This window comes from Brassica oleracea, chromosome C6, assembly GCF_000695525.1.
Source record: "Brassica oleracea var. oleracea cultivar TO1000 chromosome C6, BOL, whole genome shotgun sequence".
NCBI classification, from domain to species: Eukaryota; Viridiplantae; Streptophyta; class Magnoliopsida; order Brassicales; family Brassicaceae; genus Brassica; species Brassica oleracea.
Window position 1 is genome coordinate 7,873,624 of NC_027753.1, and position 12,798 is coordinate 7,886,421.

Consider the following 12,798-nt stretch of genomic DNA (forward strand, 5'->3'; position numbering starts at 1 on the left):
TCTGTTTTTGTTTGGTTTCAAAAAAATTTCCAAAGAACCTAGACGACTTACATTTCAGTCGTCATAGGTTAGTTTTGCATTTGACTGGATAATTTCAGAAGTTTGACTTCCCCAGACGACTTACATTTCAGTCGTCTGGCGAAAATTAAAATAATAATATTTTTTTAAAAGTAGACGACTTACAGTTAAGTCGTCTACTTTTAAAAAAATATTATTATTTTAATTTTCGCCAGACGACTGAAATGTAAGTCGTCTGGGGAAGTCAAACTTCTGAAATTATCCAGTCAAATGCAAAACTAACCTATGACGACTGAAATGTAAGTCGTCTAGGTTCTTTGGAAATTTTTTTGAAACCAAACAAAAACAGACGACTTAACTTTCAGTCGTCTCAGGTTACAGATTTCAAAGTCAATTGCAAAAATAACCTCTGCGTTGACCAGACGACTTCCAGGTAAGTTGTCTACAGCCAGACGACTTCCCAAGTAAGTCGTCTGACGAACAGATCTGGAAAAAAACTCGATGTCATACCTTAAATTGGTGAGATAAGTTTCTTAGCATACATAAGGCTTCTCCAAGCACACAGAATCACAAACGAAAGTAACCCACCCAGAATCGTTAGCTTCTATGACTCTATGAACCATAAAAAATGTAGAATCAAAATCTTGGGTTTTTTTAGCTCATTGTGGAGAGAAAGTGAGAGATATGTTGTGTTTAGTTCACAAGAATGGAAAAAAAAGAAGGGTAAATCGATTTTGGGAGCATTAAGAGCTTTAAATTGGTTGTTCATGGTGGTTGTGGTATTGATGACAATGGCAATCTTGTAATTACTTGAAGATGATGAGGGTGAGAGAGTAAAAATGTCATTTTCGAAGAAAAAAAGAAAAAAAAAATTGATGGCATTTTCGTAAATTATATGAACTTGTGGGTAAATAGGGCAAAACCAATTTTCAAAAAAAAAGAAGGTTAGTTTTGTGTTTGACTTTAAGTTATAGGTCAATTCTGCAAAAAGCCCTTCAATTAATTATGACAAATATAATGACCATAAGATAAAATACAAATAGTTTTGAAGTTAAGTTTGAAGTTTTACTTTTGGATAATAACACTTTTAAAATTTAAATATAGAGTTTTTGAATTCATAATAGAGTGTTTTTTTGGAGATGCTCTTAGAACATATAATTTGACGGAACAATTTTAATTTAACGTTTTCACATTTAAATACTTTTGCTAATATTTATGTATATATAAAATTTATAACTTCGATAACAATAATATTTTTTTTTAGAATTTGAAGCTGCTTATAGGGCTTTTTTAAAAAAATGGTTCTTATAAAAAAATTAAAAATTATTAATATTAAAAAAATTGACTTTTCAATTTTTTTGTTTTAACTGTACCAAATCAAAACTAAAATGGTTAATTTTTAGTTGAGAGTAGGAAGAAAAAGATAGGAAGAAAAAAAAAGAAGAGAAAGAGAGTGAAATGGTTAGTTGATGAACTATTTTTTTTTTTGGTTATATGCTCAAATTTACCAAACTAAAATTGTAAAACGATCTTCAACATAGAATAAAAATATTATCAAACGTGGATTTCATAGAATAGCGTATACACCATGACTCTTTAAAATTGTAGTTGTAGAGTCGTTTATAATATATAGAGATCATAATTTGTAATAATATAATTATTCAATGTAAAAATAAAAACTTGAAATAGACAAAATACCACGTTGTCTTAATCTTAAATAGGGTTAGGTGTGGACGTACGATAAGGTCTCCATTGACTATAATGCAGCTCATGACTTTTAGCCATAAAGTTTTCACATTATCGTGTATATGAATCTTAGCCACCAAAAAATCTACAAGCTCGTATGAAGAAGTCATCTGAGCGTAGTGACGTGATGAAGCACAGCAATGCTGGCACAGCGTCTTTTTCTAGCTCGCCATCTGAAGATCTCTCGGTTTCGAATTCTTCTCGCTGGAGTGCTCTGATGACGCGCTCTCTAGAGTTCCCAGATCGAACCGGTTCCCACAACTTTAGAGGTGAAGATGGAGAAATGGATGACTCCTCTACCACAGTATCCAATATTTCTTCACCCATCTATTCTTCTGGATCTGTCATCCAGTCCCGTGCGAAGTGCCGTGGGAAGGTTTTTATAGGCCCGAGGCGAGTTAAAAAAAATTACATGATATTTTTTTTTTAAATAGTTCTATTTAAATTTGAATTATATAAAATATTTTTTTGAAAAAACATATATATATATATATATATATATATATATAATACTAAAATTTTTTGATTTATTACCTAAACATTTTCTAAATTTTCTGCACCAGACTTTTATATACTAAAAAAATAAAATAATGATCAAAAGTAGGAATTCGTAATATAAAAACCAAAGTACAAATTTTGGATTGAAATGTTGATTGATGTTAAAAAGCTAAATCTTAGCGTTTAAATTAAATACAATAAACTATATATTCAAAATATTATTATTTTTTAATCAAATTCTATAAATATATAAAATAAATCTAACTCATAATATATACAAAGAAGACAAATGTGGATCAAATATTTGCAGTTAATTAGAAGTAGAATCTTTATAATTTTATAAAAAATATGGTAAAATTGATCATAAATTAGTTATTTTAAATAGTAGTCGAATTTAGAATCAAATAATAATAAAAATCTAACTAAAAGAATACATTAACTACCATGTAAAACATTTTTTTTGTGATTAGGAGCCCTAAAAATTTTACAAAATTTAGGGGCTCTAGGCAAATGCTTTTTTCGATAGGCTGTAAGCACGACCCTGATTGGAAGCACAACAAGCACCAGCTTCCAGCCCACCAAATTTTTTTGAAAAAATCAGCCCTTGTTTTAGAACAAATCATTGATATATATATATATGTTACTTTAGTTACATATAATACAGAATAGGCCAAGTTTTTGAAAAATTGCTTATGATCTTTGCCATGTCAGGACCGGCACTGCTGCTGTCATCACGTCTTGGCTGAAGGGTGATCTTCTGGGACGAGGATCGTTTGGCCCCGTGTATGAAGGCATTTCAGCGTAAGTCGTACCGATTAAAATTCGAATTCTTGGTTGGAAAGAAAACGGTGGAAAACAAGATGTCGTTAGCTCAACTGAAAATGACCATGGCCATTGTGTCAAAAGGTTCCGGTTGAATACGAAACTAATTTTACATGACGTAGTTTTCGGCATGGAGTGATTACAGTCCCTGAACCTCTTAACATTCAAAAAATACAGTGTAAACCAAGCTTTCATTTATGCATTTGGCTGATGAAGATACTTTTTGATGGATAGTGATGAGGACTTCTTTGCTGTCAAGGAAGTTTCAATAGCTGAACAGGGAAGCCAGGCACAAGGGTGCATACAACAACTTGAAAAGGTGATATATATTTAGCTTATACGATGGTAGCATATTCTCATTGATCTGTGAAATGTTTGCTGCTGCTTATCCTCCTTGGTTTTTCATTTTCTGTAGGATATTTCATTACTAAGTCCGCTTCAGCATCAGAATATCGTGAGATACCTTGGCACAGCCAAGGACGGGTCGATATTGTACATCTTTCTTGAGCTTGTAACCCAAGGTTCTCTTCTAAAACTTTACCAAAGATACCCGCTCCGGAACTTTGTAGCGTCCACGTACACGAGACAAATCCTAGATGGGTTGAAATTGTTGGAATTCATACGGCTTATAACTATTTATAAATCAACCTATGAATTTATATGTCTAGAATCTCATGTCAATACCGAAATAAACTTAGATCTTAGAGTTTCGAATGTATTTGGTTATTATGCAGCGGAACGATGAATAAACCAAGTCGAGATTTCTAGCACTCCAAACGTCGTGCCTCTACCGGTATCCACACGCACACAAATTGGATCGATACGGGATGCTAGTTCCGACAAGATCAGATCTTAAACCTTGACAAACGTTTTGTCACTCTTATATATCTTTTAGGGTTAGCCGTCGTAAGTGGATGATCATATCATCAAAGTATCATTGTCCTATATAGACAATCTTTTGGCCTAATACACGTGACTAACCTTTACGTAATTAGTCCATTAGGCAAAAGCCCACTTAGAAACATTAGTAGTTTCTTTATCTTAATAGTTTCTTTATCTTACGTGCTTAACATATAGGTATATATAATGTACTTATATCATATATAACACACATATATATTTATGTTACTTATAAAACCCAAGATATCATTGATCCAATTTGCTTAGGTGTGTGACCCTGTAGGATCATATAAAATTAGTAATAGATTCTCAATCCATAGATTATAAGCGGTTTCTAGCAAAACATTATAACCACCTAAATTTAACAAGAGCAAGTACAAATGATTTTAGGAGATTCTCAACATACATATCTGAATGGAGAAGGTTTTATCCACCAGTAAGACTAGTACAAACTTTTCTCCTCAGTTTTTTTCAACAAACTCTCTAGTTTCCAGCATTGCCTATTTCTCTTACTTTTTTCATCTGATCCGACAAAAGGGACATCAGATGTGCAAATATACTGGTGGATGCCAGTGGATCAGTTAAGCTTGCAGATTTTGGATTGGCAAAGGTTATTTTCCATTTATAGAAGTTTAAAGTATTTTTTTTTGCTCTTATAGATGTTACCACTTGGTTCATCGCTTACCCCTTTCTTGATACTTATCATTTTATTATTTAGGTGTCAAAGTTGAACGACATTATGTCCTACAACAGGGCTCCATTCTGGATGGCTCCAGAGGTACTGTTTTAGGAGTTTATTGCACTTTTCCTTTCTACACTTCAACATAATTGTTGGACCTTGAACTTTTGCTTTAACTCATTACTACTGATGTGTGACATTGGTTACTCATACTTATTTTGGCCATAATTAACATATTTGTGGATTGATTTCACTTTCACGGTGCATAATGCTATACTTGTATGGTTGATTCTAAATGGAACATAACAATTTGTTTAGGTTATTAACCCGAAGCGTACTAACGTGTATGGAAGCTCGGCTGATATATGGAGCCTTGGGTGCACAGTGCTAGAAATGCTGACTCGTCAGTTTTCCTACTCCGATCTAAAAAACCCTGTAAGTCGTCAAGTTTTTCAAACTTTCTTTATATTAAATAAGGAAATTGGTGTGGAGAAAAATCATTACAAATCACTTAGCATTGCTGAATATTCAGTCTCATTACTGTGTTTGTGTTGTATTAGACCTTTCATATTTAAGGTTATTGTTTATTTGTTTATGAATTTTTCCAAGTAAAATAAGAGCTTCCGGACATACCTGACACATTATCACTAGATGCTAGAGATTTTATAACTAAATGTCTCAAAGTGAACCCGGAGGAGCAGCCAACTGCGGCTGAGCTGCTGAACCATCCATTTGCATCTTCAGGCTCGAGCTGAGAATCAGGATCTCCGCTTGCTTCTCCATAGACGAGGCTAGCTTGGTAGATTGTCTACATTCGTGAAGCTCTTGGTGTCGTTTTCACGAGAATAAATCAGAATCAAGAACTGTAGATTCTAAAATTGATTTCCTTATGTATGTGAGGAGGCTATGCAGAATATTTGTGTAAGATGGATAAGACCCAATAGAAACTAAAAACTATTGGGGAAAGTCGAGACATGATTCTTCAATACATGTTTCCGATTCAGTTGGGCAGCAAGAGCTAAACTGCATGGATACATAACATTTAGATTGTTTATGGCTGATTCATTGGTTATTTGTTGTTTAAGTTATGTTCAGCCTGATTCAAGAACTGAAGAGCCATATTCTGCTAGTAAAAGGAGATATACTAGTAGGGAAAATCACTAGTCATTAATATAAAACTAGAAAAATCTTTAGTCATCGATAAGCAAAATAGATGTACTAGTCAATACAAAAATTTTTAATATAAAAGGAGATATAAGTTAGGGAAAAATAATCATCAATATTAAATTCCTCATGTCATTTATATTATAAAAATAAAACTTTTAAAATAAGTAATTAAAATTTTGGTTAGAACATTTAAAAGTGTTGGACCAGCACTGGTGATTAGTTCTGTTTGGGAAACTAGACACTTGCATGGTAAGTTGCACATCTTCTACAAAGCTTGAAAATGTGTAAACCACGCCATACTCCCAATCAATTGCTGGCCCTTCAACACTTACCTTTCTCAAGCCACTGGATTGTGGTGGATATTCCAGCAAATTCAAGTCAGAACTTACCAGAGAGAGAATCGAAGTAGAAAATAACCTTAAGTCACTGATGTTCACAAGGTTAAGATCACTCAAAGAAGTTTTTGATCAAAGAAAAGAAAGGAGTTGTTTGCATTATTGGCTCAAGCGGTACCATTAACAACAATGTTTGAAATAATAGGTAATCTTGAATCCATTCAAGAACTTCGAGACCAAGAAACGTTTTGGTATGTTTATACGTGAAGTTACAGTGTGATTCAAATCTACATTACTAGAAATGATGACTAAGCGATGGGGTCTAAAGTAATTATAAGTGTTACTGAGGGGCTGTGGTGGGGGCTGGTTACCGTCGACCGGTTTCCCTTTCTTGCTAAATTGAAAAGAATTGTTATTACTTATTTTCCATTGTTAATCAGTACATGAAAACCTAATTATCTACACGTATTAGTGAACTCTTCTATGTTATTGTGTTGAACCAAAATAATTGTAAAACTTGGTGCCCTCACTTGTCGCGGATTTAAGGCCGCTAGAGATTAAGATGGAGACGCCACTTGTTAGACAAGCACATGGCCATTTCAATCTTTGCCAGATAATGTTCTTCTGACTTCAATTTTCTATTTGTTTGTGTACATTTTCATATGTAGTTTTCTTTATTTCCAATGTGTATACTTGAAATTTGCGCCGACAATCAATTGAATTTGTGAAGAATACTGACTTTGACTTGTATTTTTTTTTTTATTCCTTAAGAATTTTGTGTACCAAATAGTAGCTTGATTTTTCCACCTTCATAAATTATATAAAGTTTAGTTGATAGTACCTTATCTTGAATTCTTGATAATTATCGTAAGTACAATCAATCATCTTAAGAACCATCGTAAGAATTCGTATTACCGACTAGTTATAGTTCATACGGAAAACTTTTATGTATATATATATTTTAAAAAAATAAAAATTGACATAGACATTCAAATTACGCAAAAAGAACAAAACCAAAAAGCTTCAAACAAATTTCTAAGTTTATATAAATAATCATGATTTAAAACTAGGTCAACCCACATGATCCCCAATAAACTCCGTACAATCCATCTCAAATAAAATTTAAATTGCTATGAATGCGGTTTATAAGACATGGAATTGTTGCCATTGATTGGGAAGACAAAAAATTGAAAGCCACATGATGGATGTTATACTTTATAATCAAGTTACGTAGTTAAATAATCACAACCTAATCATGAATCTCCACATGCATTGAGGTCAACTGTCACACACTAGCGCACTTGCACACACCAAGAAAGCCCCATGGAACTAGCGAGTCACGTTCATAGATTCACATTACATTTGCTTTGCCTCCACACTTAATATAAAACGACAACAACACATAGCAACAACAGAACATAACACAAACCCCAAAAGTGTCTTTAGTAAGAACTCAGAAACCAAACTCAAAGGAGTTTAGCTTCAACCCATTTTTAGCATTATGGATTCGGTGCAATCCTTCGAAGGATGTGGAAAAGTAGACGAAGCTCAAGATCTAGCATTAAAGAAAAAGACAAGAACACGTCTAATCCTACTATCAGCCTCCGGCTTAATCCTCTTCGCCTTAATAATCGCCGCCGTAGTCGCCGCCGTGGTTCACACCAAGAACAAGAACTCCTCCGAGCCAGCACTGAGTCAACCTCCCGAGTTAACACCATCCACCTCACTTAAAACAATCTGCAGCGTGACTCGTTACCCTGAGTCTTGCTTCAACAGCATCTCAAAGCTTCCGGCTTCCAACACGACGGATCCAGCGATCCTCTTCAAGCTCTCGTTAAAAGTCATCATCGACGAGCTCGACGGGATATCCGACTTGCCGGAGAAGCTGTCGAAGGAGACGGAGGACGTGAGGATCAAATCCTCGTTGAGGGTATGCGGGGAGATGATCGAGGACGCGTTGGACCGGCTAAACGACACCGTTTCGGTCATGGACGACGACGGGAGCAATAAGAAGATTCTAAACTCGTCGATGGTCGACGATCTCAAGACTTGGCTGAGCGCGACGGTGACGGACCACGAGACGTGTTTCGACTCGCTAGACGAGCTGGCTCAGAACAAGACGGAGTACGCGAACTCGAACATCACTCAGAATCTTAAGTCCGCCATGAGTCGGTCCACCGAGTTCACTAGCAACAGCCTCGCCATCTTGGCCAAGATCCTCGCCGCGTTGAGTGACTTCGGGGTTCCGATACACCGGAGGAGACGGCTTTTGGTGAGTGAGGGTGCGCCGGGGTGGGCGCGGCGGAGGCTGTTGCAGACGGCGGGTTTGAAGCCTGATGTGACGGTGGCTGCTGATGGAACGGGGGATGTGAAGACGGTGAATGAAGCGGTGGCGAGAGTGCCGAAGAAGAGTTTGAAGGTGTTTGTGATATACGTGAAGGCTGGAACGTACGTTGAGAATGTGGTGATGGATAAGGGTAAGTGGAATGTGATGATCTACGGAGACGGGAAGACCAAGACTATTATCTCCGGCAGTAAGAACTTCGTGGACGGGACTCCGACTTACGAAACGGCGACGTTTGGTAAGTCCTCTCGTAGACCTGGACCTTTTACTTAAAACCGGATTGAAATTAAAAATCTGAACCAAAACCAAAACCAAACCGAAACTTACAAAATCACAAATGGTTTATGTTTCTGTAAATCGGAATAGAAATCAAAACGAAAGATAGATGAATATATGAAAATACATAAAATATATTTCATCTACTTAAAATATTAGTTATATTTAATTTTACAATAATTATATTATTTTTTTTGGAACACAAACTTTCATTCAAACTTAAACTCCAAAAGGAGGGTTCATTACAGCAACTGCAGAGCAGAGCATTCTTTGCTACTGAATCAGAGATATTGTTTTTGTCCCTAGGGATCCAACTGAAGTAAACAACATCAAGAAGGGAACTTAGAACTAAGATATCAGCAACTAAACCATAAATCTCTGGTGGGGGGTGTCCTCCATTGACTGCTTGGATTAATTGTCTAGAGTCCGATTCAAAGTGAAGTCTTCGGCGGTTCAGAGAAAAACACATAGTGATAGCTTTCCGTAGAGCCAGTGCTTCTGCAATAAGTGGGGAAGCAACGTAGTAGCATTGAGAAGCAAACGATCTGGGCCCTTCCTCGTTGTGTACCGTCCAAGCTAGTCCAGCCACCGATCTATCCATGCGCCATGCTGCATCTGTTTGAATTTTTAAATAACCTTCAAAATTCGTCGTGACGCCAGCTGCTTTCCTTGTTGTGTGAGATACTGCAATCTGCTCATTAAGCCATTCTCGAGCCACGACTATCGCTCGCAAAATAGTCTCCTTCGGTGAAGCATCCTTGTTCTGGAAGATCAGCTCATTACGAACTTTCCAGATTGTCCACAATATCCATGGAGTAAGTTTTCCGGTGGCTATTCCAATTGGTGGGAGACACTCTTTCGTGACAATCCCATTCCACTCTGCAGCTAAATCTACCAGTCCTCTCGCATCAAAGTTGGAGGTGAAGGGGGCAAGGCCCCATACACGTTGAGCAAACTCACAATAATTATATATCTGAAATATATTTATGAACAGAAAGTTATCTGAAAAATCAAAACACCCAAATATTTTTATTAGAAGTATATAAAACTATATGATACCTAAATCTGAACAGTTCAGATTATTTGATATTCTTATCTAAAATTTCTAATTTCTCGAAACTTTTATATTTTTGTTAATTATATGAAATTATTCAAACATTTGAAACGAATTGAAACCAAACTGGATCTAAAATTTTCAGGTCTTAACCGTTTCTTAATCCCTTACATACTAAAACTGAAGTGAAACAAAACTAAATTTTGTAAAAACCTAAATAGTTCATACAGTATATTTCTAAATCCAAAAAACAAAAGAAAACCAAAACAAATCAGAACAAACCGAACTGAACCAAAAACAGATTTTACGCGCCTATCCTCTTTTGCTACTTTTTTTTTGTATTTTTGTCACAACGATTATTAAAACTGCTCCGTTTTTGCAGCTATACAAGGCAAAGGATTCATAATGAAAGACATCGGAATCATAAACACCGCCGGAGCAGCGAAACATCAAGCGGTGGCGTTCCGATCAGGCTCCGACTTCTCCGTCTACTACCAATGCTCCTTCGACGGATTCCAAGACACTCTTTACCCTCACTCCAACCGCCAGTTCTACCGCGACTGCGACATCACCGGAACAATCGACTTCATCTTCGGAAGCGCCGCCGTCGTCTTCCAAGGCTGCAAGATCATGCCGCGCGAGCCTCTTCCGAGACAGTTCAACACCATAACGGCTCAGGGCAAGAAAGATCCGAACCAAAACTCCGGTATGTCGATCCAGCGATGCAGTATCTCCGGCAACGGCAAGGTGACTGCTCCGACGTATTTAGGCCGGCCGTGGAAGGCGTTTTCCACGACGGTGATCATGGAGACGGAGATTGGACCGGTGGTTCGGGCTTCAGGGTGGATGTCGTGGGTTTCGGGAGTTGACCCGCCGGCGAGTATAGTGTACGGAGAGTATAGGAATACTGGGCCTGGGGCGGATGTGAGCAATAGAGTTAAATGGGCCGGGTATAAACCGGTTATGTCTGATGCCGAGGCTGGGAGGTTTACGGTTGGTACCTTGTTACATGGTGGTGGTTGGATACAATCGGCTGGAGTGGCGCACCAGCTATCTTAATGTATTTATACATAATAATAACACAGTACTGGAGTTTCTAACTTTTTCCTTTTTTCTTGAACATTCGATTTCTATCTACTTTCCATTCATTTTTTTTTTTTGCATCAAAAATTCATTCCAACTTAAAATGTTTCATACAAGCTAGCCTCTATGGCTAACCTTAGTGGATCCTTAACCTCTACGAAACTAGAGCGTTGCACTCGTGATCGGACGTCTTTAGCAAGACCATCCCCACAGACATTTGCAGAGCGCGAAATAAATGATATAGAAAACTCTTTAAATGCAGATTTCATGGTTTCAACTTCATCCAGTTCTGCGTCTAGAGCAGGCCATTGCTTGTTCTGCTGGATGATGTGCACGAGCTGCTGGCAATCCGATTCAAAGCTAACTCGCAACACCCGGCGTTCGCTTACCTCCGTCATCGCCCAACATAAGCTTTTTGTCTCTGCGTGTAGTGGTGATTCTGTTTGTGGCCCTTTGCACTGTCCTCGTAGCACTTCCACTTCCTGTTCAAACAGAACAAACCCCATCCCTATGCCATCGCTTGTCTCCGACCATGAGGCATCGACTTGACATCTCCATCGGCTCGTCGCGGTTGTTGTCGCAGGTACGAGAGCTTCCGTCTGATCGTTTTCCTCTGCCGTGAAGGTCATATCTACAATTTGTGCCATCTTCCATGCATCAGCCTCTTGCAAGCTAATTGCAGAGATTCCAAAGGTGTGGTGTCTTTGTTACTAAAACACTTATTGTTTCGTGCCTTCCATTGATACCACATGATCCATGGAAACACCGAAGAGCATTCTCCGAGCTGATTTGGCTCTTTGGAGTATTTCAGCAAGGTCTCAACGTTGAGATAGATGGAAGAACTCGGAAAAAGCCCCGGACTTGAGGGTATATGCGAGAGAGCCCAACATTGAGTCGCCGGCGGACATTCAAAGAGGATATGGTTTACTGTTTCTTGTTCAGCTCCGCATCTTTGACACGTGATGTCCGAACCACAATGCCGTTCTTTCAACTTGCTTGCAGAAGCTACATATCCAGAAATAGCTTGCCATAAGAAGTGCTTAATTTTCCTTGGCGCTTTGAGTTTCCAAACCTCTTTCTTTAATCCGTTTGTACTCAGTTCTGTCTAGCATGGGAATTTCTTCTTTGTTCCACGGCCACTTTATAACCTGACCTCACTGTATAGCTACCCGACTTGGAATGTTTCTAGACATAGCTATCTCTGCGACCAGTCCTGTAGAAACCCATAAAAAAAAATGGTCGAGTATCTTTTGGGTAGTCGAGTCACGGACGATCAGATTGTTTTTGTCTGAACCATGAGTCAAGTATGCCACTAGACAATGGTTAGACAATGTGGTATATTTACTCAAAGGACGTTTGAAGCATGACAGTTTTGGAAGCACAACAGGAAGACCGGAAATCGGGCGAAAAACCCTAATTTCGGTATTATGGATTTTTTCGAAGAAGCCGGAAGCTCGAGAAATATTTTTCCTCAAGATCAGAGTCCAAGTGGGGTTTATAAAAAATACTCAGGCCATCATAACGGGCGCAGAAAAATATTTGGGATTGATCGCGGGATGAAAATTCACCGGAAAGGCCGAAATCGGTCGAATTGACCGAGATGCTCGAGGTGGCTTGATGTGTGTGTTCAGGACGTGGTGGCAAGCTCCTGGCAGTGTGTGTGTCAAGGGAAGCAGGAGTTTCTGCAGTACATGCAACCTGTACATGCAAGTAGACATGTGGAGCACCAGGTGGAATGACCAAGCACGAGGTGTTGCGATGCATGCAACCGAAGCATGCGGCCAGCCATGTGTGAGATGGTGTGTCGACCTGCATGTACTTCATTCATGCAGCTGGCCATCTGGACGTGGGTGTGTCATCCTGCATGAGACTGAGA

At 38.0% G+C, this 12,798-nt stretch overlaps 3 protein-coding genes and 1 pseudogene across 3 annotated transcripts; 3 read left to right on the forward strand and 1 right to left on the reverse strand.

Moving 5' to 3' along the window:
- The window catches only part of LOC106297109, a 22,840-nt pseudogene extending 17,028 nt beyond the window's left edge, over positions 1-5,812 (forward strand).
- On the forward strand, positions 1,862-3,829 carry LOC106297367 (mitogen-activated protein kinase kinase kinase 1-like). The gene is made up of 4 exons (XM_013733619.1): positions 1,862-2,157; positions 2,974-3,063; positions 3,319-3,403; positions 3,500-3,829. Exons 1-4 carry the CDS (start codon positions 1,862-1,864, stop codon positions 3,827-3,829), a joined length of 801 nt encoding a protein of 266 aa, XP_013589073.1.
- A 1,766-nt stretch (positions 5,813-7,578) lies between the features above and the next one.
- LOC106297105 (pectinesterase 1-like) lies at positions 7,579-10,976 on the forward strand. Its single transcript, XM_013733386.1, has 2 exons — positions 7,579-8,747; positions 10,222-10,976. The coding sequence occupies exons 1-2, from the start codon at positions 7,667-7,669 to the stop codon at positions 10,896-10,898; spliced, it is 1,758 nt and encodes a 585-aa protein (XP_013588840.1). The 5' UTR covers positions 7,579-7,666; the 3' UTR covers positions 10,899-10,976.
- A 44-nt stretch (positions 10,977-11,020) lies between these two features.
- Positions 11,021-11,569, reverse strand: LOC106297368. Its single transcript, XM_013733620.1, has one exon. It carries the CDS (start codon positions 11,567-11,569, stop codon positions 11,021-11,023), a length of 549 nt encoding a protein of 182 aa, XP_013589074.1.
- Between the last annotated feature and the right edge of the window lie 1,229 nt (positions 11,570-12,798).

Coding starts and splice junctions, on each gene's coding strand:
- LOC106297367 (XM_013733619.1), top strand. CDS start 1,862: ATGAAGAAGTCATCTGAGCGTAGTGACGTGATGAAGCACAGCAATGCT. Junction 2,158..2,973: donor AAGGTTTTTATAGGCCCGAG/GCGAGTTAAAAA, acceptor TTGCCATGTCAG/GACCGGCACTGCTGCTGTCA. Junction 3,404..3,499: donor GCATACAACAACTTGAAAAG/GTGATATATATT, acceptor CATTTTCTGTAG/GATATTTCATTACTAAGTCC.
- LOC106297105 (XM_013733386.1), top strand. CDS start 7,667: ATGGATTCGGTGCAATCCTTCGAAGGATGTGGAAAAGTAGACGAAGCT. Junction 8,748..10,221: donor TTACGAAACGGCGACGTTTG/GTAAGTCCTCTC, acceptor CCGTTTTTGCAG/CTATACAAGGCAAAGGATTC.
- LOC106297368 (XM_013733620.1), bottom strand. CDS start 11,569: ATGGCACAAATTGTAGATATGACCTTCACGGCAGAGGAAAACGATCAG.